This window comes from Drosophila willistoni, chromosome 3R, assembly GCF_018902025.1.
Source record: "Drosophila willistoni isolate 14030-0811.24 chromosome 3R, UCI_dwil_1.1, whole genome shotgun sequence".
NCBI lineage: Eukaryota > Metazoa > Arthropoda > Insecta > Diptera > Drosophilidae > Drosophila > Drosophila willistoni.
In genome coordinates, this window is record NC_061086.1 from 31,310,263 (window position 1) to 31,335,250 (window position 24,988).

At 36.5% G+C, this 24,988-nt stretch overlaps 7 protein-coding genes across 9 annotated transcripts; 4 read left to right on the forward strand and 3 right to left on the reverse strand.

Annotated features, from left to right (window-relative positions):
- Positions 1-1,429: 1,429 nt before the first annotated feature.
- On the reverse strand, positions 1,430-8,877 carry LOC6649585 (protein kinase C and casein kinase II substrate protein 3). Its single transcript, XM_023179794.2, has 10 exons — positions 8,819-8,877; positions 5,767-5,873; positions 5,057-5,166; positions 2,954-3,291; positions 2,656-2,882; positions 2,472-2,592; positions 2,296-2,406; positions 2,011-2,222; positions 1,670-1,839; positions 1,430-1,592 (listed from the first exon to the last, which is right to left on the reverse strand). The coding sequence occupies exons 1-10, from the start codon at positions 8,852-8,854 to the stop codon at positions 1,480-1,482; spliced, it is 1,545 nt and encodes a 514-aa protein (XP_023035562.2). The 5' UTR covers positions 8,855-8,877; the 3' UTR covers positions 1,430-1,479.
- Positions 8,878-8,935: 58 nt separating this feature from the next.
- On the reverse strand, positions 8,936-10,259 carry LOC6649586 (zinc finger HIT domain-containing protein 2). Its single transcript, XM_002072119.4, has 2 exons — positions 10,174-10,259; positions 8,936-10,118 (listed from the first exon to the last, which is right to left on the reverse strand). Exons 1-2 carry the CDS (start codon positions 10,203-10,205, stop codon positions 8,975-8,977), a joined length of 1,176 nt encoding a protein of 391 aa, XP_002072155.3. The 5' UTR covers positions 10,206-10,259; the 3' UTR covers positions 8,936-8,974.
- A 60-nt stretch (positions 10,260-10,319) lies between these two features.
- LOC6649587 (adenylosuccinate synthetase) lies at positions 10,320-17,193 on the forward strand. Its single transcript, XM_002072120.4, has 5 exons — positions 10,320-10,571; positions 12,616-12,718; positions 15,340-15,619; positions 15,695-16,055; positions 16,119-17,193. Exons 1-5 carry the CDS (start codon positions 10,395-10,397, stop codon positions 16,545-16,547), a joined length of 1,350 nt encoding a protein of 449 aa, XP_002072156.1. The 5' UTR covers positions 10,320-10,394; the 3' UTR covers positions 16,548-17,193.
- A 312-nt stretch (positions 17,194-17,505) lies between these two features.
- On the forward strand, positions 17,506-18,391 carry LOC6649588 (calmodulin-like protein 4). Its single transcript, XM_002072121.4, has 4 exons — positions 17,506-17,604; positions 17,747-17,777; positions 17,849-17,913; positions 17,972-18,391. The coding sequence occupies exons 1-4, from the start codon at positions 17,602-17,604 to the stop codon at positions 18,320-18,322; spliced, it is 450 nt and encodes a 149-aa protein (XP_002072157.2). The 5' UTR covers positions 17,506-17,601; the 3' UTR covers positions 18,323-18,391.
- LOC6649589 (40S ribosomal protein S20) lies at positions 18,271-19,550 on the reverse strand. Its single transcript, XM_002072122.4, has 4 exons — positions 19,444-19,550; positions 19,134-19,289; positions 18,812-18,901; positions 18,271-18,572 (listed from the first exon to the last, which is right to left on the reverse strand). The coding sequence occupies exons 1-4, from the start codon at positions 19,444-19,446 to the stop codon at positions 18,459-18,461; spliced, it is 363 nt and encodes a 120-aa protein (XP_002072158.2). The 5' UTR covers positions 19,447-19,550; the 3' UTR covers positions 18,271-18,458.
- A 189-nt stretch (positions 19,551-19,739) lies between these two features.
- LOC6649592 (putative mediator of RNA polymerase II transcription subunit 12) lies at positions 19,740-22,491 on the forward strand. Of its 2 annotated transcripts, none has more exons than XM_015177072.3 (5): positions 19,740-19,962; positions 20,033-20,131; positions 20,220-20,416; positions 20,793-20,941; positions 22,177-22,491. In XM_015177072.3, the coding sequence occupies exons 1-5, from the start codon at positions 19,861-19,863 to the stop codon at positions 22,368-22,370; spliced, it is 741 nt and encodes a 246-aa protein (XP_015032558.1). In that variant the 5' UTR covers positions 19,740-19,860; the 3' UTR covers positions 22,371-22,491. The 2 variants fall into 2 exon arrangements, with proteins under 2 accessions (XP_015032558.1, XP_002072159.1); XM_002072123.4 differs by lacking the exon at positions 22,177-22,491 and adding an exon at positions 21,182-21,997 and having other exon boundaries at positions 19,741-19,962.
- Positions 22,492-22,598: 107 nt separating this feature from the next.
- On the forward strand, positions 22,599-24,792 carry LOC6649892. 2 transcript variants are annotated; one of them, XM_002072125.4, is made up of 5 exons: positions 22,599-22,779; positions 23,383-23,546; positions 23,602-23,692; positions 24,172-24,290; positions 24,353-24,792. In XM_002072125.4, coding segments are annotated over exons 1-5 (513 nt in total). In that variant the 5' UTR covers positions 22,599-22,777; the 3' UTR covers positions 24,490-24,792. The 2 variants fall into 2 exon arrangements, with proteins under 2 accessions (XP_002072161.2, XP_046865198.1); XM_047009242.1 differs by lacking the exon at positions 22,599-22,779 and adding an exon at positions 23,273-23,310.
- Positions 24,793-24,988: the final 196 nt, after the last annotated feature.

The window sequence follows — 24,988 nt, forward strand, 5'->3', positions numbered from 1 at the left end:
GCCCTCAAAAATAACAATATTTATGTTAATTGAAAACTGTTTATTTCCATATTATAAAACATATATGTATGTTTTAGCATAATTAAGTCAGTCTTTGCTTTTCCATGATGAATTCAGGCAATAGTTCAAAACTTTTTCGCGCCTTTCAGACAATAGTCGATTCAATTTTAAAAACTCACTCATATTTCTAAATTGGTGGACTTATAGACTTTGATTCATTGCGCAAGATCAATTCGATATAAAGCAGCAAATATAGTCTCTATCCACTTGATGAAGCGGGTAGGTTCTATTTAACTTATTATAAGTCACAGTGATTATAGTACAATACAATTTGCAGGTTGTGTAAGATATTTTCTTTTGAAAATTCGCTTAAGCATCTTTCGCATAGGAATTAAATGAGATCATCTGACACAGCGAAGTATTAACCCCATATTGCTTGGTCCATTCCAACTCGGCAGCTGAATGAAATATTGGTAAAAAGCTATTAGATTTATAATAAATACGTAGCCAATTCACTTACCAATGTAGTTCTTTAAAATATTCGCATTTAAAACTAATTTAACTATATAATATGTAATAACAAGCACGAGACATAAGTAGATGACTTTATAGGCATTCCTTTTCACCTTAAACAAACATTACTTCGTTTCATTCTCTTATATTTTGTTACTTTTTTATATTTCTTGAAGAGATTAAGATTTTCATTTGTTAAAGTGAATTCAATAATTTTTTTTCCATGGGCTGTTTTATTTCAATAATTTAAGTCATTTAAAAATGTACATATACAATAATATACGTATACATAATATCTATCTATGTATGTATGCATGTATAGTATAGTTTAGTATTGTATGTATATAATAGATATACATAAAAACTTCATAAATATTAAAATGTTCAAGAAACGCATTACAAAAAATGCCACTAGAAGGCGTTTTGCTTTCAAAATAACCATTGTTCGGTTTCAGTTTTGGTGCTATACATTAGCATAAATTACATAATACATTATTTACGTTATTCCGTTTTGTTTCTTATATGCATTTCTTAAAACAGATCGAACTTTTATACTTATTGGATTCGATCTGATTCTATATTTTTATCTAAATTGGTTTTATTCTGTTGCTTCGAATGCTTCTATAGTGGGGTGAATTGGTTTATTTTGCTGTTGTTTTAATTGTTAGGTTCTTGGTTTGCTCTTGCTCTTAACCGTCTTCTCGCTGTCTGATACAAAAATTCAATGCCTAATACATTAGATGTTGCTACTACTACTACACACACACACATACAAACACATACATACACAAGTTATCCATATATATATATATATATATATATGTTGTGTATTTGAAGTGTGTGAGCAAGCAATTGCTCATAACAATTTCTAATACATATTATAATAATTTCATCAACACGACTGTTTACGTCTCTATTCTCAGTATCTACGCATCGATTCATCTGTATTTACGATATTCGACTATTTTACGAGTTAAATATCTCAACATAATTGGCCGGATACAGGCCAACGCGTCCATTCATGCGTCCCTTGCACCAGCCTTGTTCATCCTCATCTTCGAGCTTCTCAAAGACCTCACCTGCAGAGAGAGAGAGAGAGAGAGAGAGAGTTAAATACGATATTCAGCAAATAATAGTGTTTTCACTCTTCACGCACCTTGCTTAAATGTGAGCTCGTCGCTTTCAGCGCCCTCGTAGTCGTACAATGCTTTGACTGGTACACCCGGCTCACCATTGTCGACCAGCACATTGTCACCCTCGTCCCACTCCTCCTCCTCTTCGAATGGATTTGCATCGACTTTGCCGTTGCCGTTGCCGTTGCCATTGCTGTGAAATACAAATTGAAATCAATTAGTTCAATGAAAATGAGCGCACTCAACGCGACGTGTCTGTCTCGCCATTTCTACATCTAGATATACAGGCATATATATCTATATATGTGTGACCGCCGACCACTCTCGGATGTAATCCAAAACAAAACAAACTGTTTCAACTTACGTTACGCTCGAATTGCGATTCGATGATGCCGCTGCCGCCGCTGTTGCTGCTGCTGCTGCCGCTGCCGCCGTGCCGGTAGCTGTTGACGCTGATTTGGCTTCAACTGTTGTGGCAGAAGATTGCGTTATTGCTTGTTCACTCTTGCCACTCGCTTTGCTGTTGACGCTGGTGTTGGCATTTGTTTTCTTTAGACTATTTGTTGTGGAATATTCCTAAATGGGAATGGGGATAGATGGAGATGGTTGGTTAATCACAACTAAACTTATATAACGATCAATGTCTTACATGCACATCCTCGGCCACTGGCCGCTGATTGATTAACGTTATGGGTGCGGCCGGTAATGCCTCTTTTGATTTGTTTCCCTTGGCTATATCACGGAATTCCTCGGTGTATTCCTTTAGACAGACCAAATGAATTATTAGTTTAGTTTAAATGGAGAAGGATTTGCTTGTTTACTAACCACAAATGACGGCCAGTTCATGGCCATGTTAATACCATGATTATTTGACCACCATTTCAAGTCCTTTTGTTGGTCCGCATTGTTAATTGTATGATAGAATTCCTCATAGATTTGTGGCAGACTATAATTGAAATTAAGAAACAAATTAGGAATATATAATAATTCTTTAATCAATCGATTATACCTTTGCACTTTGGTGGGATCGAGACATGCATGCACATTGAATAGAATATCCTTAAAGAATTGCAAACGAGTCTTCTCTATGGTTTGGCACTTTTCAAAAACTGATGTCATATCCTCAATATAAACCGAATTGTATTTGGTTATTTCGGAAATGGCTTGTTCATATTTCTCGCGACATTTTTGCACTTGATCTTTGGTCTTTTGCACGCGATCATGCATTTTCTTTACCTAATCAAAACAAAAATTGGTGAATTATTAGAAAATATTAGAAAGAAATGTTTATATTTGTATATTCTCACCTGATCCGGTGATAGTGAACTGTCAGCATTGGCATTACGCTCTTGATTGGTGGCACTACGTTCTGTTTTGCATGCAGAATGATAGTCTGCTTTGGCCTTCTCCACTTTGGCTAACAGTTTGGCCCATGGTTTCTGTGCCTTCTTGAACAAATCCTCCAGATCCTTGCGCTCTTTGATCTGCATTAGTGTGTGATGGAAATTATCCTTTTGCCAGGTTTTAATCTGACTGTTGACATCATTGCATAGATTATCTTTGATTTTCATATGCACATCGGAGACGCGTTCCGATTCGGTAAGAACACCCTTCCATGCTGCTTCGGTGGTGCCATATTCGGGGCCTGCGAAAATAGATAACAGATTAGATATCTTGCAAATAAATATTTAAAGGCAATTAAATGAAAGATTTATAGTATCATTTTTTTTTGTGGTTTTGTCGCCCAGGTTTACGTCATTGAGTAGAAGTAGTAGATATTTGCCATATTCGTACTTATTTGTATTTCTCTTTATCTAATCAGAGCCCCAAAAGCCAACCGAGCCAGTCAAGAAGCGTGCTCGAGTAGCTATGTGACTGGGTATGAGTATCTCTAAATTTCTATACGTAGGTGTGTGTGTGTGTGTGTGTGAGTGCGTGTGTGTGTCGCACATTTTTGGCATATTTTATTTAGCGCTAATAAAAAGAACAAATTGTAATAAAACAAAAATATAAATGGTATGCGACCACTCGCGTCTTATAATTGGAAATTGGGAATGCACGAAACTTGTTCCAAATCATCAATTGACTAACGACGATTCAATAGGCAGATAGATAGGTAGGTGGTAACCCATCTACCTGTTGTCTTCCATCCCTGCCTCCACCCCTTTTCTATGTAGACACACACACACACGCATACGTTGAAAATTGAGACGCTTAACATAGAAATAACTCGTTCGTTCTATTTTTCTCGTCGAATTGATTTTTGAAACCATTTCAAGCTACGCTTTGGTGCCGGTTTAGTTTGCTTTGCTTTGCCTATGCTTCTAGCTATCTCGAACTCTGTTTTTCTGTTCGTCTGGTCTAAACTCAACTAGGCAAATTCCATGCGAAAGTAGTTGAAGAAGAAGCCGCTCTTTTTCGCTTTTTTGTTTTTGTACAATTGGTTATTGCTGGGTTACTGTGAAAGTGGATGGACATGACTGACCAGCAGAGACGTCGCGACGGCGGCAACAGTTCGTCAGTCACAACGTCCATCCGTCCGTCATACAAACATAGCAACAGCAATGAGGCAAAGCGGTAACCAACTTTTGCAAAACTCGCACCGCTGTACTCGATTTCATTTCAAACAAACCCCAAAACCAGACCGGACCAGACCCCGCACACTGGGCCGGATGAGAGATACTATATAAATAACTGCCATTAGATCAAAAGTCAGGAATTCATACATGATCACTTATTTGGCAAACCAAACACAAAAACAAAAACAACAAAAATGAGTGCATTAAAGCAATTAAAAAGTAGAAAATTACCTACTCAAAAAGCAACTCACTTTTGAATGCTCAAAAGAGAGAAGAAGAATTTTAATGAATATTATGCATTAGAAGAATTTCTTTGCGTTAGTAAACTGATTTGGTTAAAGGTTCTATTCAAGAGTGGCAACACGAAAATAGGGGCCCAAAGAAAACTAATTTACATTTATAATTAGTTGTTTGTGTAGATTAGCACCACAGTGCTCTGCGATGCCTTTGCCTACCTTAGTTGACAGCGGCAGCAGCAGCAGCAGAAGCTGAATGGCTACAACAATAGGGCAGAAGAAGAAAACGGAGAAGAAAAAGCCCATTAATAGCTTAAACCACTTATCGTGCAACAATAACAAAAATAAGCAATGCCCAGAATAATGTACACAAACAAAGATATAGCGAATGTTGTAAATAAGAACATCTAAGTCATAAGACGACGGCAAAGACCTGCGAGAGGGGAAACTGCGGGTCACCTGTTCAGTGTGCTCTACTGGCCGGAAAGCCTAGCCGGGCCAGGTCATTTCTCTGTCTCTCTATTCCTGCCCTCCTCCCCAACCCAACCCAACCCAGCCCATCGTTCGCATTCGTAATCACACACAATTCACTCACCTTTCTCAATGAGTTCACCCCATTTCTTTGACCAGGTGCGCAAACTTTTTGCATATCCCTTCTCAATATCAGCTCGCTCCTGTATCAGTTGCTGTAGGTCATTGCAGAGTCTGTCAGAAAACAAAAATAAAAAGAAAAACAAGAGGAAACACAAAAAATGAGCAAATCATTTAATATCTACTGTGAATTAAGAACGACTTTTCTATACCCTACACATAAGCACTATCTCAATTGCAACTAAGAAGTATAATAAGAAAAGTTTGTAACTTTAATAATCTCACTTAAATACAAGTTAGACTCACTAAAATCGTTCATTATGATTGCAGATTAACTGAATTTTACAATAATAAATTGAAAATTTTACAAAATTTGAAGATCAACCATTAAAAAAGTGAAAATATTTGAAGAATATTTATCTAATGCTGATCCAATTTTGTTTATTTTTGTTATAGTATACTCTCACTATATGACTATAAATTTTATAAACAATTGGCTCTATAGTTATCCTATTCGGATTTTATAATAAACACACTTGGCACTAGATTTGCAAAGCTAATGTACTTTTAGAAAGGGTATACAAATGTCTTAACCGGTTTCCTTGCTCTGGCAATGACCCAACTGCTGAAGATTTTTACAGTATTTTGTTTTCTTTTTTTCCCTCTCTTCCACTCCCCTCTGGGAAACTCTTTCCAAATTTTCCATGCACTTACTTGTAGCCATCCTCAATGCGCTTGGTAGTTCGTTTATAGTTGCCAGGTTCCCAAAAGGAATCACTTCCAGCCTGCAGAAGTTGATCATCGCTGTGGTGGGACATTTCCTGTACGAGAGCATTATTAATCAAAGAAAAGAAGAGAGAAAATAAAGAGAGAGAGAGTGAGAGTTTATTTCAATTGACAACAAGTGGCACATTGTGGGTGAAAATAAATGTATACATAAATGCTCTAAAGTGTAATAAAAACGAAAACGATATGCAACAACAACAGAGTTCTTTGTTTTCCTACTCTCAGTCTATGGCAATTTATCCAAAGGTTAAGAGTTCTCTTCCCATGTGGTAATTGTTTGTTAAACAATATTTGTATATACATACTATGTCGGTACGAACAAAATATACAAAATACGATCTCTCTAAAGAATTTACCAGAGATTAGTAATTAAATTATCTCGTTTTAATTTAGCAACAATATTTTCTCTTTGTTGTTCCATATGTTTTAATATTAAGCTTTCTTTCTAATCTACTCGGTATGTAAAACTTGCTTGTTTCATCTTTCATTTGATAAACGATCCATAAGATGGCCTTTCCTTGTTGTGCTCTTGCTTATTGACTATGCTAATAAAGTTAACTTAACAATTAATAGTCAAGCATTTCTATTTTAAAACTATGATGTTGCACATTTAATTAAAAGCTTGTTCTCCTCTGGGTACACAAAGCACACACAATCTGAGGCAACCTACGAGAAAACATTTTTAATTACCCATAATCTTTCGCAATAATTAATTGAAAGTGAAATTGATTTTTGCCCACATAGAAATTTTAAAAAATCCATAGAACATAAAAAGTTAGTTTTAGCTATATGTTTATAGTTTTGCTGATACAATTGTTTATATTTATTTAAATGTAAAAAACGAAAGCCAAAAACGAAAGTCAAAGAACTTTACCATTAGAACTAAAGGCATTAAACCTGTAACCACATCTTTCAATCATTTTGAAATCAATTACTTTAATGGAATTCCTTGTGTTTTATTTGATTAGTTACTTATGTTTATTTTTAGACAAATAATACCCATTCGGTAATCATATTCATAGGAATAAATATTCATTTCTCTAAATTCCTGAGTTATAAATACATAGTTTAATGATTTGAAATAACCTTTTTGATTCGTTTGATTTAAATGGTATTCTTCAATGTACAGAGGTATTCTTGTATGGTATTCTTCTAAATACAGAGGCGTACAAACCAAGGGATCAGGGTCTCAGAGGAGCGGACTCAATATTTACTCGTTTCCATTAATGAAAAATATTAAAGGGGGCCTTAATTTCCTCCCAATATAAAACATTCTAACTACTGCCCTGCCTATACATGAATATACTTTAGTAGATAGGTAAAAATTGATTCAATTTAGCTGATTTAAAAAGAGCGGGGAAAAAAACTGTGATTCATCTATAGGTTATCAATATTTTGTGATATTTTCGTTTTATTGGAGCGACCTCCTTATGAAACCCTTATATAAATATATGCAAGTAATTAGTCTTTCAAAAGATAACGACTTATCGCCGACAATGGTAACTTCTCCAGACATACATATTTATGGTACAACTTGGACTCCATCAGCTGTTTGTAAACAATGCAACTATTTCAGAGAGCGGGATAATAGAGAGCGGGCGAGAGAGAGTGAGAGAAGGAGAGGGAAATACTAAGAGCCATCAGAAAGATAAGAGGAATGGACACCGGAGCAGAGTAAAGGAATGACTTTAACCATTGATAACTCTACATAATGTGATTCCTCATTGAGTTGGCACTCTTGATTTTGGTTTTGGGCGTCGTCATCTTTCATCATGATTGGAAATTGTTGTCATCGTTGCTTACGATCGTTTACTGGTTTTTTTTTTTATTTCTCCACCTATGCAATTTATATTTAGCCGTATGCAGTCACACTTAACTACTTATTTAGCATGGGGTCTACGTTTTCGATTTCGCATCTGTGTGCGAGGTGTTGTTGTTGTTGTTGTAGAAAATTTCCAGCAGAAAGTTTTTTTTTTTTTTTATTATATGTACAATCTTACAAACAGGTTGACGCATACTCCGCATATTTGTCGCCATAGATAAGCAAGAGCCATCACACAAACACACTCATAAACTAAAACACGCACACACACACACACACACCAACTCGTTTATCTTGAAGATTGAACTTTTTTCCGTCTAGATCTAAAGGTGTTTTAATGCCGTTTTCTTGGCCCATTTTTCGTATTATTAAATTTCTTATTAACCAGTCATTTAACTGACTTATATAAGATGACGTCAAAAATTCCATATTCATTTCACCTTCAACTTTGTTTTGTTTAAATTTTAATGCGCGCCCACAAATTGTTTCCCCTCTTATTTCTTTTTTTTCGACTTTTTTTTTGCACCAATTTAGCTAGCGAAGCGTAGAATGAGCGAAGAACAAGAAGAAGAGGAACACTTGCTGGCCACTGGGAATTTCGTTGTTGTTCTTGCTGCTGCTGTTGTTGTTGTTGTTGCACACCTTTAACTCAATGTAAAAAAATCAACAAAAGTTCTTGAAATCGGTACACGTATATTCATTGAGCACTCTCGGTTCGGATGTTGTTTTGCATAATTAAACACGACCCATTTGTGTATTCACGAATTAAGAATCAGGACGTACCAAAATAACAAAAATAATAGCGTAAAAACGTTGCGTCTGAGTGGAATCAACTTAAAAAAACGTCGGGCATAGAGGTGGGAAAAGCATTTTTGTTTCTCAGTGCTGACGATAAGTTATGACCGGCTATCGGGGTGATGGTGCGATAATTAATCGAACTATCGAAACATCATCGAATCACCCGAAAACTCATCGAACCGCCCGAAACATCATCGAACCTCCACGAACTCGAGCCATTAAGGTCGAACATGCAACAAAGGGTCGAACATAGAGGTGGGAAAAACATTTTTGTTTATCGTGCGATAATTAATCGAAGCAAACGCGGAAAAATTATTTTAACTGTAGGCGCCGGAATTTAAATTGCATTTGATTACTCACAAAATCGTAGAGAATCCTTCTAAGTATATACCCCATGTCTTTTTGTCTTTATATTTGTGAAACTTAAATTTAAAAATAAATGAAAATTCGCCAGATTTTGTGAGAAATAACATAAACTAGATAAAACTAGATATTTATGATTTTGGCAGAATACTCTCAGAGAGTCTCCTCCCTCATCATTACATATGATAGCAAAAACTCAATTTTCTTAATTAACTGTGTCAATTTGGCCCGATTTAGCTCGACACTGCCGTTGGCCAAGGCAAAAATCTTCTGGAATTGAGCCTCCTCCGCATGGGCACGTTTGCCCAACGCTTTGCTCTGCTGCAACAGGTGGAGAACATCACTCAACGCAGCCAATTTGTTATCCTTCGAGGACATTAACTGTCGGGCGTCCTGTTGCAATTGCTCACGACTCTCGACCAGCAGATTAGAACCAGCTTCAGCTGCGCTCTTATTGCCTGTGGTAAGGGATTCCATTTCAACCGAGACAATAGCATCCTCGGCATCTTCAAAATTTGTACCATACTTCAGTGTTGCACTAAGATTAACCAAATGGGCAGCAGCTTCACTTGCATTCGTCGTACGCTGCTCACCGCCAAAGAAACGATCCACACAGGCATAGGCGCTTAGAATATTCCACAGATTGTAGTGCAGACAGGGAGATGGCTGCTTTTGGCAAATGTCCGAGAATTTGGGAATATTTTTCGCAATTCCAGGCACTTTTGATTTATCATCCGCTGGCGCATTGATAACCACAATTTTTGAATTCTTTGACTTGTTCCACCATGGTTTATAGTCGGGCATGAGTTTCATAATGTCGCCGCTGGTTATTAGTTTCTGGAATTCCTGTTGTTCTTCCTCTGTCAGACGACTCCAGACCTCATCAGCATCGTTGATGTCAATGCCTTTGAGACGGGCGGCTATGTCCTCATCCTCATCGTATTCAGCATCTACATCGTTTTGCCCTTCAAGCACAGGATCTTGTTCCTCATCCTCATCGGCTTCTTCTCGCACATCTTCATCGTCCGAATCCAGAGGATTGTCAAGTCCATCAGCATCAAAATCCTTGGGATTGAATCCAGCATCCGTTTCCCGCATGCGTTTCAATATATCATATATCTTTCTCATATCCTGTTGACTTTCAGGTGTAGTCGTTGCACTCGCCAATTCATCCTGAATGCAAGACTTGTAGAATGCCTCCGAGCATTTGAGATGCGGCTGTGATTTGTAGCATCCCACGCTGCAGTAGAGTGCATTACACCGGGGACAGGTGTATTTAAACGGTTCGGCTTGACAACTAGTAGTAAGAGACAAATAAATACAAGAAACTAATTTAAATCTGTATTACTTACAAATTACAATTTTCAGTGGCGGCTTCCGTCATTGTTGATCAGCTGTAGTAGGGTTGCACGCGAATCGATGGCCCCACCGATTGCCAAACAAATCGACTATCGGACAATCGGACCACGAAATTCCCTTCTTATCGTTAGAATTTTCCCACCCCCACATCTTGAATCTTCGCCGCGGTATTCGCACGTGTTCGCGTGTCCGGTCGTCTGTTTGAATTGTGAAAATGTCAACATCAAGCGCTGCTGTTAATGGCAATCATTACGAGCAATTGCATCAAGGACGGACTAAAATGTATAAATCAAAAGTTGATGTTGTCCTAGGAGCCCAGTGGGGCGATGAGGGCAAGGGCAAAGTGGTGGACATGCTGGCGTCCGAAGTGGACATTGTGTGCAGGTGCCAGGTGAGAGAAGAAAACAAATGAAAAGGAAATACACAAATAAAGTCACATCAGCGCAGACACTCTGATAAGCGTTAAGAGTTATCCTTTCGTCAAGGACATCAGTTGAATGAATTCAAGTGCGTCTATTATTTTTGGACAGTTGCCGCCGCGCCGCATGCTTTTCTTTTCATTTCTTTTTCATGGGAATTTTTATCAATTTCAATCGCCAGACCCCGCGAGCTCCCACTACCGCGTGCTGGCGTCGGCGTTCATGTCTGTGTATGCATGTATATATGCATGTATGTGTGTACATATGTTTGCTTAAGTGTTTTTGAGCGGCGCATGTGTGTGACGAACTGTGTGTGTGTGTCTGTGTTCAGTCAGCGGGTCTGGGTCTCTAAAATTCGTCACTCATTCTCTCTTTCTCTGTGCTGACGTTAATTCCTTTCCTCGATTCTACACACTTACACACACACACACACACAGATGTATGCACAACCTTGCTAGCTCAGCGAAAAAAGACAACATTGTCTCTCCTAAGGCTTACATAATAATTATCTTCATCATCAAGTCACCCACTCATATATATAAATTGGTCAGCAGCTCCATCTTCTATTACATTCTGTAGTAAAACGGTTTTAACTAATTCGCAATTCCTTAGAACAAACAACTTGTTGATATCAAAAAACAATGAAATTAAACGCACTTCAGTTCATTGAACACTATTTCATCTGACGGATTTGTTATTTCGTTGCTCTTATCAGGGCTTACATAATTTTGCTACACTGACTCATATACAGAATCGGAGACACGCCTCCCAAATCCTTATCAATTACTGCGCAGTGCCAATCGACAAACCTTGTCTATTTCCTGGCATATCATATCATCTCTGGTCAAGCGTAAACATTTTAATCATAATTATTTTAGTTGTTTTGCATTAGAGAAATTTTCAAATTTCATTCCAGAACATTTCTTTGTGTGTGAGTTTAATTTCATAATTTTGTGTATAGAATGCATCATGATATATGGCAGCTTGATTAGCCAACAAGCTAACAACAAATTGTACAGTTGCCAAAAAAGTAAAAACAATATTATGACAGCAATAGAGAATAAACAACAAAAGATAGAAAATGTTGTCTTAAACTTTTGATTTGAAACTAGTTTCTTCTCCACAAACAGAAATTGTAAACTTTTAAAAAACGTGATGCGCAGTTAAGGTTTTATAGTATATAGCCAAAGTAATTTTCGTCATATTTAGTACCTATTTTTGTTAATCATAAAAATATGATCAAAATATGATCAGATTTTTGCAATCGAAAGCCATTCTTCACATATTTATTTTGGTTCTAAGGAGCAAAAATAACGCAAAATAAAGAAAACATTAACTCTGTATCAGAAATTTAAAATGTTAAAATGTGTGATTTACAAAAATGAATATTAACTTGAGATTTGTTACATTTCTATTTGTCATCCAAATACTATATAAAATTAATGGAGATATCGTTAGTTTATACATACATGAATTGAAATATTATCTGGATATGTCGCAATGTTTATATATTTTTTATTAAGTCAGATTTCTCAATACAAGGTCAATGACCGTTTATATCAAATCGCTTAGAATTTATTCCCTTATCTATTGTCTCCTATAAGTCTGTTGCAAAAAACAAAACTAGAAGATATTAGTTCCTTGAGAGCCCAATTGTACATTTTTAGCATATTTTATTGCCTTTTAGCTATATATATATGTATATATATTCATTTGAAGATATAGGCACGTGAAATACAAAAACTGTCACATTGTATGGTCGGTCTCGACTGTGTTATTTAATACAAAATAAATACAAATACAAAAGTATTCTATATATTATACGTATATCTCTTTATTTATTTTTCACACAGCGTTCGCTTTTCACGCAATAATAAACAAAAACAGAAGCGATATAGAATATAAAACAATGCTAATTTTGTATATACTATACTCATACGTATATATATATATCTATGTTTTCTCTCTGATATATAAAGTCTCTATTTGTTTCTCTCTCTCTCTCTCTCTCTGCAGGGAGGCAATAATGCTGGACACACTGTGGTAGCGAATGGCACGGAATTTGATTTCCATCTTTTGCCTAGTGGCGTAGTGAACGAGAAATGCATCTCGGTCATTGGTAAGTCCTGGCCAATCAATTTTCCCCCCTCTTCAATCAATGATGGACAAGCACCAGAGAAACGAGAGAAAGGTTCCCCCCACCTAACCCTCCATAAGAACAAAAAACACAATTCCAAGTTCAAACAGCAAGCAAGAATAAATTCAAAATATTTTTCAAAATCAAAGCAAGCAAAACGAATGAAAAACTTTTCAATGAAAGTAAGCAGCTATTTTTCTTTTCACTTTTCATTTCGCTTTTAAAAGATTTTGTGTTTATATATTGATATTATATAGATACATACATATGCGACATATCTATATAGAACTATTATATGTTTGGGGGATTGTGCTCCCGAAAGAAATTTAAAAATATATATATACAGGGACGGATCTATGGATAACACAAAAACGTTTTTTGTTTTTCCCAAAATCTACTCATTGAGTTTAAGTTTAAATACAAATACTAGAGAGTTTAGTATGGAATCTTTACGATTTACTTTTAAGCAGTTTGTTTGTTTGTTTGCTTTGGAATTTTCCAATCTTTTGATATTTATTTTAACGCTCCACCCTATCAGAGGCCAATCCTAACTAATATACACTCCTAAATGGAAAATTTTCGGAAGCAATAATAGAAATAAATAGATTTTATAGATATCATTCCATCCCAAGGCAAGACAAACCCTTTAAATTATAAAAAAGTAATAACTAACCATTTCAGATTTGGTTTCATTAGCTATCTCAATCCGTCCCTGTACATACCTACCAAACAGATATATATATATATACTTGTTTATGTTGCCAAGATTTTAGTGCATCATTGACATTGGCTTTTGACTTTGACAGTATTTCCCTCGACTATTTGCCCCTGACAGAGATAGCCAGAGAAAGGGATAGATAGAGAACGATACATAACAACGTTAAGATATAAGAAAGGCTTTCTATTTTCGTAAATTACAAATTAACATAATCAAATCAAAGAGCAAGAGAAGTTTTCGTGCCAGGCAATGTTCAAAAGTTAAATCGATGTTAAGGCTTCTGGCCAGGCCAGGCAGACGGGCTCTGCTCTGCTCAGTTCTGTTCTGTTTTTGTGGTTTTTTTTTACCAAGCAAAGTAACTTTGTATATGTATATATAATAAATTCTACACTGTCATCGCTTGTCACAAGACTCATTTAGCTATACAACAACGAGTTGAGGTATACATATATGAGATAATCACAATCTCTCACCCATACTGTAGGAAAGACTTATGGGGCAATGGATAGATTGTTGTGTTTGTGTGAGAGAGCTTTTTTTGCAATTAAGATATCGTTTATAACACGCACACTACACACACCTGCAAAACACAACAAATCCCAGTCTTTGTATGTGTAAAAAGTTATTGAAATCAAGCAATTAACTTATTATATTTAATTTGCGACTGTCTCTATATATGTATCTCACCCCCCTCAGTCCTTGAGTGCGACTCGCGTGCCGGGCAAGGAGGGGGGTTTATTATGAATTCGGAAATGTTATTTTCATACTTTTGTTGTTGATTATGCAATATTGTTATTGTTAGATAAAAATCAAACAGTTACAAAGTTTGCAAACTCAAATAAACTCGTGCCATATATGAAATTGCCTTCCTTAACTAACTACCTTTGCTTAAATGTTCTGATTGCCTAACTAAGTGGTTACACAAACAAACACATATGGCAATCAGTCAGTTTCAACTAGTAAAGGAAATGATATAACAACAACAATGTCAGTCAGCTTATGAGGATTAATTGCAATGAGTCCGTAATAAGTAATCTTAATTCGGAAAATAAGTTGTTATAGATAAATCATTGATTGCCTTCACTTGCGAGGAAAAGAATAAATTCTTTATTCGCTCTGTAGAACAAGTTTATTAAAAACCATTAAGCAATTGACTTGAAACACTATGAATTATGTGAAGTATTACTTTTATTACGCATACGACCAGTAAACATATAGGAGTAGGTAGCATCATATTCAATTTATTGTACAATTCGAAGAAGTTTTTTTACTTATCTCCATTGGCTTTAAGATATCTGAATTATGATCAAAAGGAATGACAACTGACAGCGTGAATAGAATTAAAGACTAAGAAATTATAAACTATTATTGAAGAAAACAGCTTTATGAAACTTATTAAACATTGCTGCTAGGATAATATTAAAATAAAAAATTTCTATTCGACTTTTTAAAATTTGTCGCCTCTAAAAATAAATCTGGCGCCCCAAAAATCTTGCTATTATTGTAAATCCATGGCTACGTTTTAGTTGTTTGACATTAAATTGCCATAAAAAATCTTATGAATTATTTAGATGAACTCAACTTGCTGGGTAGTTCGACATGTTTTAAATAATTACCTAAACGTACTTGAGAATATGAATGATGGTGCATCCAAGTCACGAGAACGAGAAATATATATGTTCGTATGCATAATGAACTTAGCCAACGAGATGAAAGTAAAACGGTTTATAGTATAGACATGTGATTGAAATCCGTGCCAAGTAGAATATATAGTATATTTGTACGATTTGAATTATAGATTTTGAAGTAATTTGTGTAAACCGGAAAAAATCAATTAGGAAAGTGCAATAAATTAGCTAAAATATTTATATATTTTCATTTTCAGGCAATGGTGTTGTTATTCATCTGCCCTCTTTGTTTGACGAGTTGTTGAAAAACCAAGCCAAGGGATTGTCGCATTTGGAGAATCGTTTAATCATTTCGGATCGTGCCCATTTGGTGTTTGATTTCCATCAGCATGTGGATGGCATGCAGGAGGCAGAGAAGGGAGGCAAATCCCTGGGCACCACCAAGAAGGGCATTGGTCCGGCCTACTCTAGCAAGGCTACCCGCAATGGCATTCGTGTGGGTGAGCTGCTTGGTGACTTTAATCTCTTCAGTGATAAGTAAGTGCAGGATGAGAGAAGGAGAGAGAGGCAGAGGATCGAAATTTTAATGCGTATTTTCACAATTTCAATTAGGTTCAAGTCGATTGTGGCCACACATGTACGCCTGTTCCCATCGATCAATGTGGATGTGGACGCTGAATTGGCTCGGTACAAGGACTATGCGGAAAAGGTTCGTCCCTATGTCAAGGACACAATTTGCTTCTTGCACACAGCTCTACGCAATGGCAAAACCATCCTGGTAGAGGGAGCCAATGCGGCCATGTTGGACATTGATTTCGGCACATATCCCTATGTGACCAGCAGCAATTGCAGCATTGGAGGTGTCCTAACTGGTCTGGGTTTGCCGCCACAGACAATTGGAGAGGTGATTGGTGTGGTAAAGGCCTACACGACGCGAGTGGGTGACGGACCCTTCCCCACTGAACAATTGAATGTGAGTTGAGGATAACTTGAAATATTCCTACAGCTTTCTGATTATTATTTTGTTGCCTTGCAGGAAGTTGGTGATCTGCTGCAGACGCGTGGTTTTGAAGTGGGTGTGACCACCAAGCGAAAGCGACGATGCGGTTGGCTCGATATCCCCCTGTTGAAGTACACCTCTCTGGTCAATGGCTATACATGCATCTGCATCACCAAGCTGGACATTTTGGATACGATGGCCGAAATTAAAGTGGCTGTAGGCTACAAGAGGAGTAATGGCGAGAAACTTGATCATTTCCCCGGCACAATTGCCGAACTGGGATCCATTGAGGTGGAGTACGCTAATCTGCCCGGTTGGCAGACATCCACCGAGCACATACGCAACTTTAAGGAATTGCCGGAGAATGCACAAAACTATGTTCGCTTCCTTGAGAGCGAATTAAGCGTGCCCGTGCGCTGGGTGGGCGTGGGCAAGGGTCGCGAATCAATAATAAATGTCCATTAGCCATTATCCACTAATACCACCCCCCATCCCCTTCCCACCCAGGGACATAAAACTATCCTACATGCATAACCCTTTTGTGTGTTATGTATAAATTAGACGAAAGAACGCTTTAATACCCTTTTTAGCCACGAATTCGGCGTTTTGACTATTGTAACTAACTAAACCAAATTCAAGCAACTAAATCTACCCACAACAGAATGATACTTACCTTACAACTTACAATTAACCATATATCGACACACACAAATTTGTTAGCTTATTGCTTCTTCATTAAGGCTTTAATTATTTCATATTCTATTTTACTATTATTTCTTTCAAGTTCACAAGTTCATAATATCTCTTCTTCAATTTTTTTTAGTAAGCGCATACATATACACTAGAATACTTTGTTCTTATTTCGTTTTGATGAGGCCGTACTTAGTTTTTAAGATCATCAGGTGCAGTTTTAACAACAACAAAGAAAACATATACAAAATGAGAAGCAAATATTTTTTATTGTACAATAACGAAATAATGTTGTTTTAATATTTAAATACAACAATAGAATAGAGCATAATTGTGCTCTTGTGTCTGTGTAAACAAATCATAATAATTTTGTCGCAAGAAAATACATTTTAAAAGTAAATACATTAAAAATAAAAAAAAAGCGTTGTTTTTTAATAACTCGGGTAAAAGAGAATCTGTAATGTGGTGAATGTGTTAGTGCAAAACTTTTATTAAACATTAAATATTAAGTGTCTTTAAACGGGGAACTAAGAAATTATAGAACTATATATTTTTGTATGCCTTGTTTATCGTATTAACGGTATTCCCGATGATCGTATTTAGTTTAAATTTTTCAATGGCGGTCTGGTCTATCAAAAAAAAAATACCAGAAAATTAATTTACTTGTTTAGTATGACCGTTTGTTTTGGCCACAGCCACACACACACACACCTGTTTTCATACCGTCTCTGGTTTAATTTATTTATTTTTGTTTAATTTATTGCTTTTCTTGTTTAGTTTGTCTACTTACACATTAGTTTGTTGCAACTTAGAGATCTTTTATATAAAAATGGTAAGTTATGAAAGAGAGTGAAAAATGGGTAAAAATTTTCCTGTCTTTGTTACTTTCCCCCGAACTTTCCACTTGGCTGGCCTCAATAGCCATATAAATTAACAATTTTTAATGAAAACTATTATATTCTTTTTATTTACAGGCTCGCTATTTCAAAGAACAGGATATTGATGGTATTACTCATTTGTTTAATGATGACTTCATTCGAAATCTATAAATGTTGCCTCTTATCTCTATTCCACAGAGTTCCGTGAGTGTTTTTATCTTTTTGCGCGTTCGGGTCAAATTAACAACTTGGACGAACTAACTGTAAGTTTTGTAACTTGGCCTTTAACAGGTAGAGAAATTAATTCTTTACCATGGACAGGTTATCATGCGCTCTCTTGGTCTATCGCCAACCATTCAAGAACTGGTTTCGTATCTTAAGCAGAAGAATGGTAAAATGAGTTTTGCCGACTTCTTGGACATTATGCATCAGCATTCAAAGGTAGAAAGTCTTCCGGATGAGGTGATAGCCGCATTTAAGGCCGCTGATCCTCATAACAAGGGCACCATATCGGCCAGGCAATTGAGGAACTTGCTTCAGAATTGGGGCGAGGGCTTGTCCATGCGGGAAGTTGATAATATTTTCCGTGAGGCCAATGTAAACAACAATAGTACAGTGCGTTATGCTGATTTTGTCAAGATCGCCTGTGCTCCAGTGCCTGACTACTACTAATTATAAATTTCATTCCAAAAAAAAGAAATTTCCCTTAAATAGTGCACAATAAATCGATACTAAGACACATTTTTTCTTTTTTAAAAACTGTTTTCTGCGTTTTATTGAGAACTTCTTCTCGATGAAAAGTGTTCGTTTAGTTGGCAATGGTAACCTCAACCTCTACACCGGGCTCGATGTTGATGGAAGTGATCTTCTTGACAATCTCCGAGGGAGAGTGCAAGTCGATGATACGCTTGTGGATTCTCATCTAAAATGTGAAAGAAGAAACAAGGGTTACAATGCAAGTTCCAACATTAGATAAAGATGTAGTTTTGTCGAATTCGGAGAGCCAAATTGTGAATATTATCGAAAACGATAAACTAACAAAGTGGACTATGAGAACACGTTTAATCTGGGCAAATCTATTTGATACTGTATAGCGGCAAGCAATTTTGGGCCGAAACACGATATCAGATCTGTCCATATAGGTATACGATGGGAACTAACCTGGAAACGATCCCATGTCTTGGAACCCTCACCGCAAGGTGTCTTACGGGTGGTGATGCGTAGGGTCTTGGTTGGCATGCGTACGGGGCCCTGCAAAAAGGATTAAGATCACAATTAGTTAAACATTTCAAATAAATCGTTTTATCTGGAGTGTTTGTTGCTTAAATCATGTAGATTTTCACATTGACACAATTTCAGTAGTGAAAATAATGTCCACTCAAGCATTTTCGTATAGCATTTATTAATGACTAGGTTAAGCATCTGGCAGCCATGCGAAACCTCCAGGTAAATGCACAAACAATTATGTTTAAGGGATGATTACCTTGACACGCAGGTTCTGGTTCTTGGCACCGTTGATCAAATCACGGCACACATTCTCCAAGGAGCGAACATTCCTGGAGGTCAGGGTGATGCGAATGCGGTGCACAGAGGTAGAATCTCCGGCATGGGGCTTCTCAATATCCTTGGGTGCAGCAGCCTAAAAGTGGAAGAAAAAACGCGGGGTTAATTAGTGTGAGGTTAGGTCGTAGTGAGTGACACGTGTGAGTTCAATAAAATTGGCTGCACACAAAGAAAAGTGGAATTCTTGAATTTCCTTGCTCGCGAAGTTGGCCATAAAGGCAATTACTTACCATTTCTTAGCAAATTCTCTGGTCGAGTTATTCAAATCTTTTTATTTTGAGCAGCGCTGAACCAGTCAACTTGCTTCTTTGCGGTTTGTTGTTAGAAAGAGAGATTCATTACGCCAAGTGTTGGGTAATTCATTCGCCACCAGTGTTGCTAAATGAACAAATAGTGTTTTTCATATCGATGTGACCACATTTTTGGTATTTTTGGTATTTTTGGGATATTTTGATCGCGATAGGCGCCACCGTGTAATTTACCACCTAAGTGTGACCACTTTTTTTGTACTTTTTACTCTGGTCCCACAAATTACCTGTGCAGTGGATTTGTGTACGTGTGTTTTCGTAGACTGCGACGTGGTGACCAGAGATTACATTTAGATTATCTCCCGTTTTAGAGATAATCCCTCCAGCTTATCCATTTAGATGCATTCCCCCGATCAGAGCCGAGCTGTGCAGCTACTGCTGCTGTTTCTCGTCTATGCGAGTGCTCAGCGAGTGGCGCCCGGTGTGAATCCCCAGCATTATGTGAGCTCGAATATTTATTTTTGTCTACCAGCTGGCAATTGAATTTTCTATTTCCCAAATCTTTATATAGCAACAAGCACCTCCTCAGCAAGTTCATCAACAACATCCACCTCCTCCTCAATACCAGCAACAGGGTCATGTTGCTCCCGGAGTTCCACCACAACAATATGTAAGAGACAAATTTAAGCAGTCAAGGCTACTGCTTTTTGGAGCATAAAAACTAACAGCTTTAATTCCCTATTCCCCTACAATGCCAGCAATATGAACAGGTGCCCGTTCAACAGCAACAACAATATCAGCAGGTTCCTGTCCAACAGCAGGTTCCCATCCAGCAGCAGCAGCAAGTTCCTGTCCAACAGCAGCAACAAGTGCATCAGCAGCAGCATGCTGCTGGACATCATCATGGCCAGCCCCAACAGGTCTTGAATACGGGCAACATTCAGCAGGAGAGAGCGTAAGTTTGCCAAAAATTGTTTGCTACTGATTTATCGTATCTTATCAGTGATATTTTCCCATCACAATTAATCAAAACAGGCTTAGTTATGTAAAGCATTGTTATCTTATCAACAAGAACTGACAGTCTGCTCACTTATTTATGGCAACAATGTCAACAATATTTTTTATTAATGAATTCATTAAAGAGATAGTGTAATGTTTACAATTTCACTTCATTGAGCTATGCAATTTAAAGTGAAACTTGTTAAGATTTTGTTTCTATGAGATATATTCTGATAGTCTACTGTCTTTTGGATAAGCATACAAATGGAAAAGATATTCGTTTAAGCCTACAAACTCTTATGAAGTTATTAATTGTTCTTTATTATTTACAGTCATATCCAGGAACACATGCAGGTTCCCATCGATACAAGCAAAATGTCTGAGGCAGAACTTCAATTCCATTACTTTAAAATGCACGATTCCGATAATAACAATAAATTGGATGGTTGTGAACTGATCAAATCTTTAATCCATTGGCATGGTGAGCAGACTTTATTTATATATCATTGTTAATAGTTGGAAGTCGTTTTAAATTTCTTGCGTATGACTCATGTGTTTTGTTTTATCCTCTTTTTGCATATGTCTAACATTTTGATTGGTTTCCGGTTTGTTCTGGTTGTGGTGGTCATCATTTCAAAACAAACAAACAAAACAAAAAACTGCATCTAAAAAACATTCTGCTTAAATGCCATCAAAAAAAATATAATTCCATAATGCTCAGAGCAAGGCAGTAAAGAGCAGCCTAACGGCGAGAAGCCGCATGTGGAGGAGAAAGTGTTCTCCGATGAGGAATTGGTGGCTCTAATTGATCCCATTTTGCAAATGGATGATACATCTCGTGATGGGTACATCGATTATCCCGAATTCATCAAGGCTCAGCAAAAGGCAGCCGAAAAGCAGCAACAACAACAGCATCAGGACCAGCAGCAGCAACAGCAACCTATTCATTAACACTTAGCTTGATCATAGTTACATACATACATTCAAAGACACTCACACACACACACACACATGTCCTTGTCTAAGTCCTATTGACGAACACACACACATACACACGCAGCCGTGACGTTCACATACTCCTTTTTGTATCCTGTCCAAAACATTTTGAAATTACTTCAATCAAGTTTCCAAATTATCTCGTAATCAATCAGTTATGCTGCAAGCATTCCAATTGGTTAAAGGCTTTCATTGAACAAATTGTATAATCCTTCCGTTCAAATCAAATTCGAATAGTTCGCGCGAATCTCTGTGCAATTTGTTTTTAGTTATTATTATTATTTTTTTTTCTTGTTTTTGATTATTATTTAACCTGAGAGCAGCAACAACTTCATCATAAAAATCAACAAACTGACTGATTGTGTAACGTTTGTTTTGTACAAAAAAAAAAGAAAGAAAAAAACCAACAAAAAAATATATATTTAATGAAAGGAGTCAAAAAAAAAAAGAAAATCAAAAACTGAACTTTTTTGAAAACTGAAGAATTCACTTTAAAAGACGCATGCAATGACTTAGTAATAACAATAAAACGAAAAGAAAAGAAAAAATAAGAAATCTCTAAATATTTTTCAACAATTTCTCATCTAACTTTATGCCAACGATTGGCCAAAAATGGTTTCAATGTCTTGCGGTGAGAGTTCTTTAAATTATTCTTCTTTAAACAATTATTTCATAAGATATTTGTATACATACATAAATTTATATGTCTTACCATTTCAGTTGAGAAACCCTCAACAGATCTCAATGAGGGAGAAACGGAGAAGCCAGCTGAACACAAATCGGGCAGTGTATATACGGATAAAGCTCTCGAGGATACTATTGACTATGTCCTCAAGAATATGGATTTGAACGATGATGGGTTTGTGGATTGGGCAGAATATCGCAAGACTGAGGGAAATATTGGCAAGGATTAATTGCAGCTCCCCCCCACCCACACACATGACACAAACTGAGGGAAGTTCTAGGCAAAATAAACAAATTTTTTGATACGTTTTTCTTTAAATAAAATGAATATGAACAAAGTATGTATGAGAATACATTTGAATGAAATGAAAAAGTCTTACCGTTACGTTACGTGTCGAGTGGCGACATCTGGTGGCGGTTACCTTGTTGGCGCCTCCATCCGGTGGTTGTTTCATTGCGGGCAGCGCATTCCATGGAACCAAGTGCTTTACAGTCAACGACGGACAACGCAGCGGAACGATTAAGCGAGAGAAATGTGCAGAAAATAAAAAAAGAAATTTAATTTTAACAAGTGCAACATAGCCCGGATATATACGAGCATACGTCTTGTCTGATCAAGAATATTAAGTGCAAAGATATGTAAGAAACAAGAACCAAAACTATAATTATGCATGCCGGGGTCCGGCTCCCTTTGCCTCGCTTTCGTTGTGATAGGCATCGCCCCTTCTTGTTGCCCCGGGAAATATTAAGTAGGTTTTCTTGTTTACGGAAAATAAACAGCCGGAATAAGGCAAAATGACCCACCTGCCACCCACCACATAAGCACGTGTTTGCGTGCAGCCAGGAATTAAGCTGTGTAAAAATATTTCTCGTTGCATAAATGATAAGTGCTGTGACAAGGATTGCGGGGATTGGGGGATGGGAAAGAAGATATCGATTTTGCTAGCCCATGTGCCGGCATGTGCCGTGAGAATTTGAGATTTCTTAGTTATGTTTCTGAGTGGCTTGCAATCTGATTAGGTGCTCCTTACGTGATTTTTTTTATTGCTTGTGAAACAGGAAATTAGGACATTGAACTTTCAAGTGTCGAGAAAACCAAAGAGACCCCTTGAATTTGCATCTGTCCTCATTAGTTATTAGCTAGCCAATGGTGCAGCATAGAAGTCATTGGTTTGTTTTGTATCTATATTTATCTATCTATATTTATATTTATGTAAATTTTTCATAATTTTGCATCTTTAGGGCTGCCATGCAGTCGTCTAGCAGTCGTCCAAGGGAACGTCTTCTCTATGCCTTTCGCGGTTGGATAGCTTTTGTTGCATTTATGGATCTAGGAACTGCCTTCCGTAGTTACATCGAACGGCGAAGTTTTCTCGGCGATCACAGTGAAACACAATTTATAGAGGGTAAGATATTTAAAAATCAAATATATATTCAACTATATATATATATATATTTCAGGTGACTACACTATATCGCGCATCATTGGCATGTATTGTCTTTTGAAGGCAATTGCTTTGGTCCATTGCACTCTTTATATACATTATAGACCGTAAGTAATTGAAATTTCATAAGATTTAAGATTGTAGAATGCTATTTTGAAAATTAATTTCGATTAGGTTTATTCCTGTGAGTGTGTGTGTGTGTGTAGGTGACACATTTCATGACCCAAAGGAATGTCGTTTGTTATTTTCGTTATGGTTGTTATGGCAAATTTATGGGAAATTAATTATATGTACATTAATATGTAATTAGAACACTTTAGTAGCTTAAAATAAATCAAATTTGGAGGATTAAATTTTATATTAGACCGGGAATAATAGAGATCAAATGGAATTAAGAGAGAGAAGCACAAAGTTTATCCAATTGAATGCTATAGAGTATTCTAAAACCTTTATATAAATAGGTAATCAAAATTATATATTAATGATGAATGAACAAGGACTAATTATATACATTCTCAATATGTCTTTATAAATTTAATCTCTCTTTTAGTTGTTTTTAGACTAATTTCATTCTTTTTGCTTTTAGCGTTGTCAGCATGGGTGGCTGCTCTTTGGCTCTTACCATGGTTTTCTATGCCACTGAGGCCTTATATTTCCGCTCCAGCACATTGAATTTTTATGTGATTTTCCCGTGCGTGTTGAACTGTAAGTCAAATAAGTTTGTATATTATAAAATATAGTATTTATCACTCCTTTCCTATTTTTAGCCATCACATTATTGGGTTTGATATACATACCGAAACACTTAAGGCTGTGGGAACCAAATATGGATTTGGATGATGAGAATTCTCAATTATTAAAGCAAATGGGTGGATTTAAGAGGCGTCGAGCGAAAAAAACCTAAGTAATGTGAATGTATTGAAGTGAAAACAGTATTGTTATGGTGTAGAACGACTGCGATTGGTGTGATATATATATGACAAGAACAGTGAAAGAAAATAATCATCAGAATTAATAGCAATATTGAAAACAACAACGCCAAATTAGTGATTTTCTAAATAATTAAGTCGCAAACGAGAGGTCAATTCCTGACATAATCATCTAATCAAATCAAAGAAAACATTTTGTACTTCCTTCTTTTTAGCAATTATCTAGAAATTATATTTATATATACAAACATAATACGAAATACGTTATGAGCACTCAAGTTGATTCAGTTAAAAAATGGCTTTAAATTTATTAAAATGTAACCATGTGCAATACAATTTTCGTTTTCGAAAAAAGACTAGCGCCAAATGAATACAATAGAATAATTCAATTAAAGGCCGAAAATTCTAGTCGAAAACGAATTGATGACTGCAAAATTGTTGCATGGTGTTATTTATAACTAATTATATACTCTT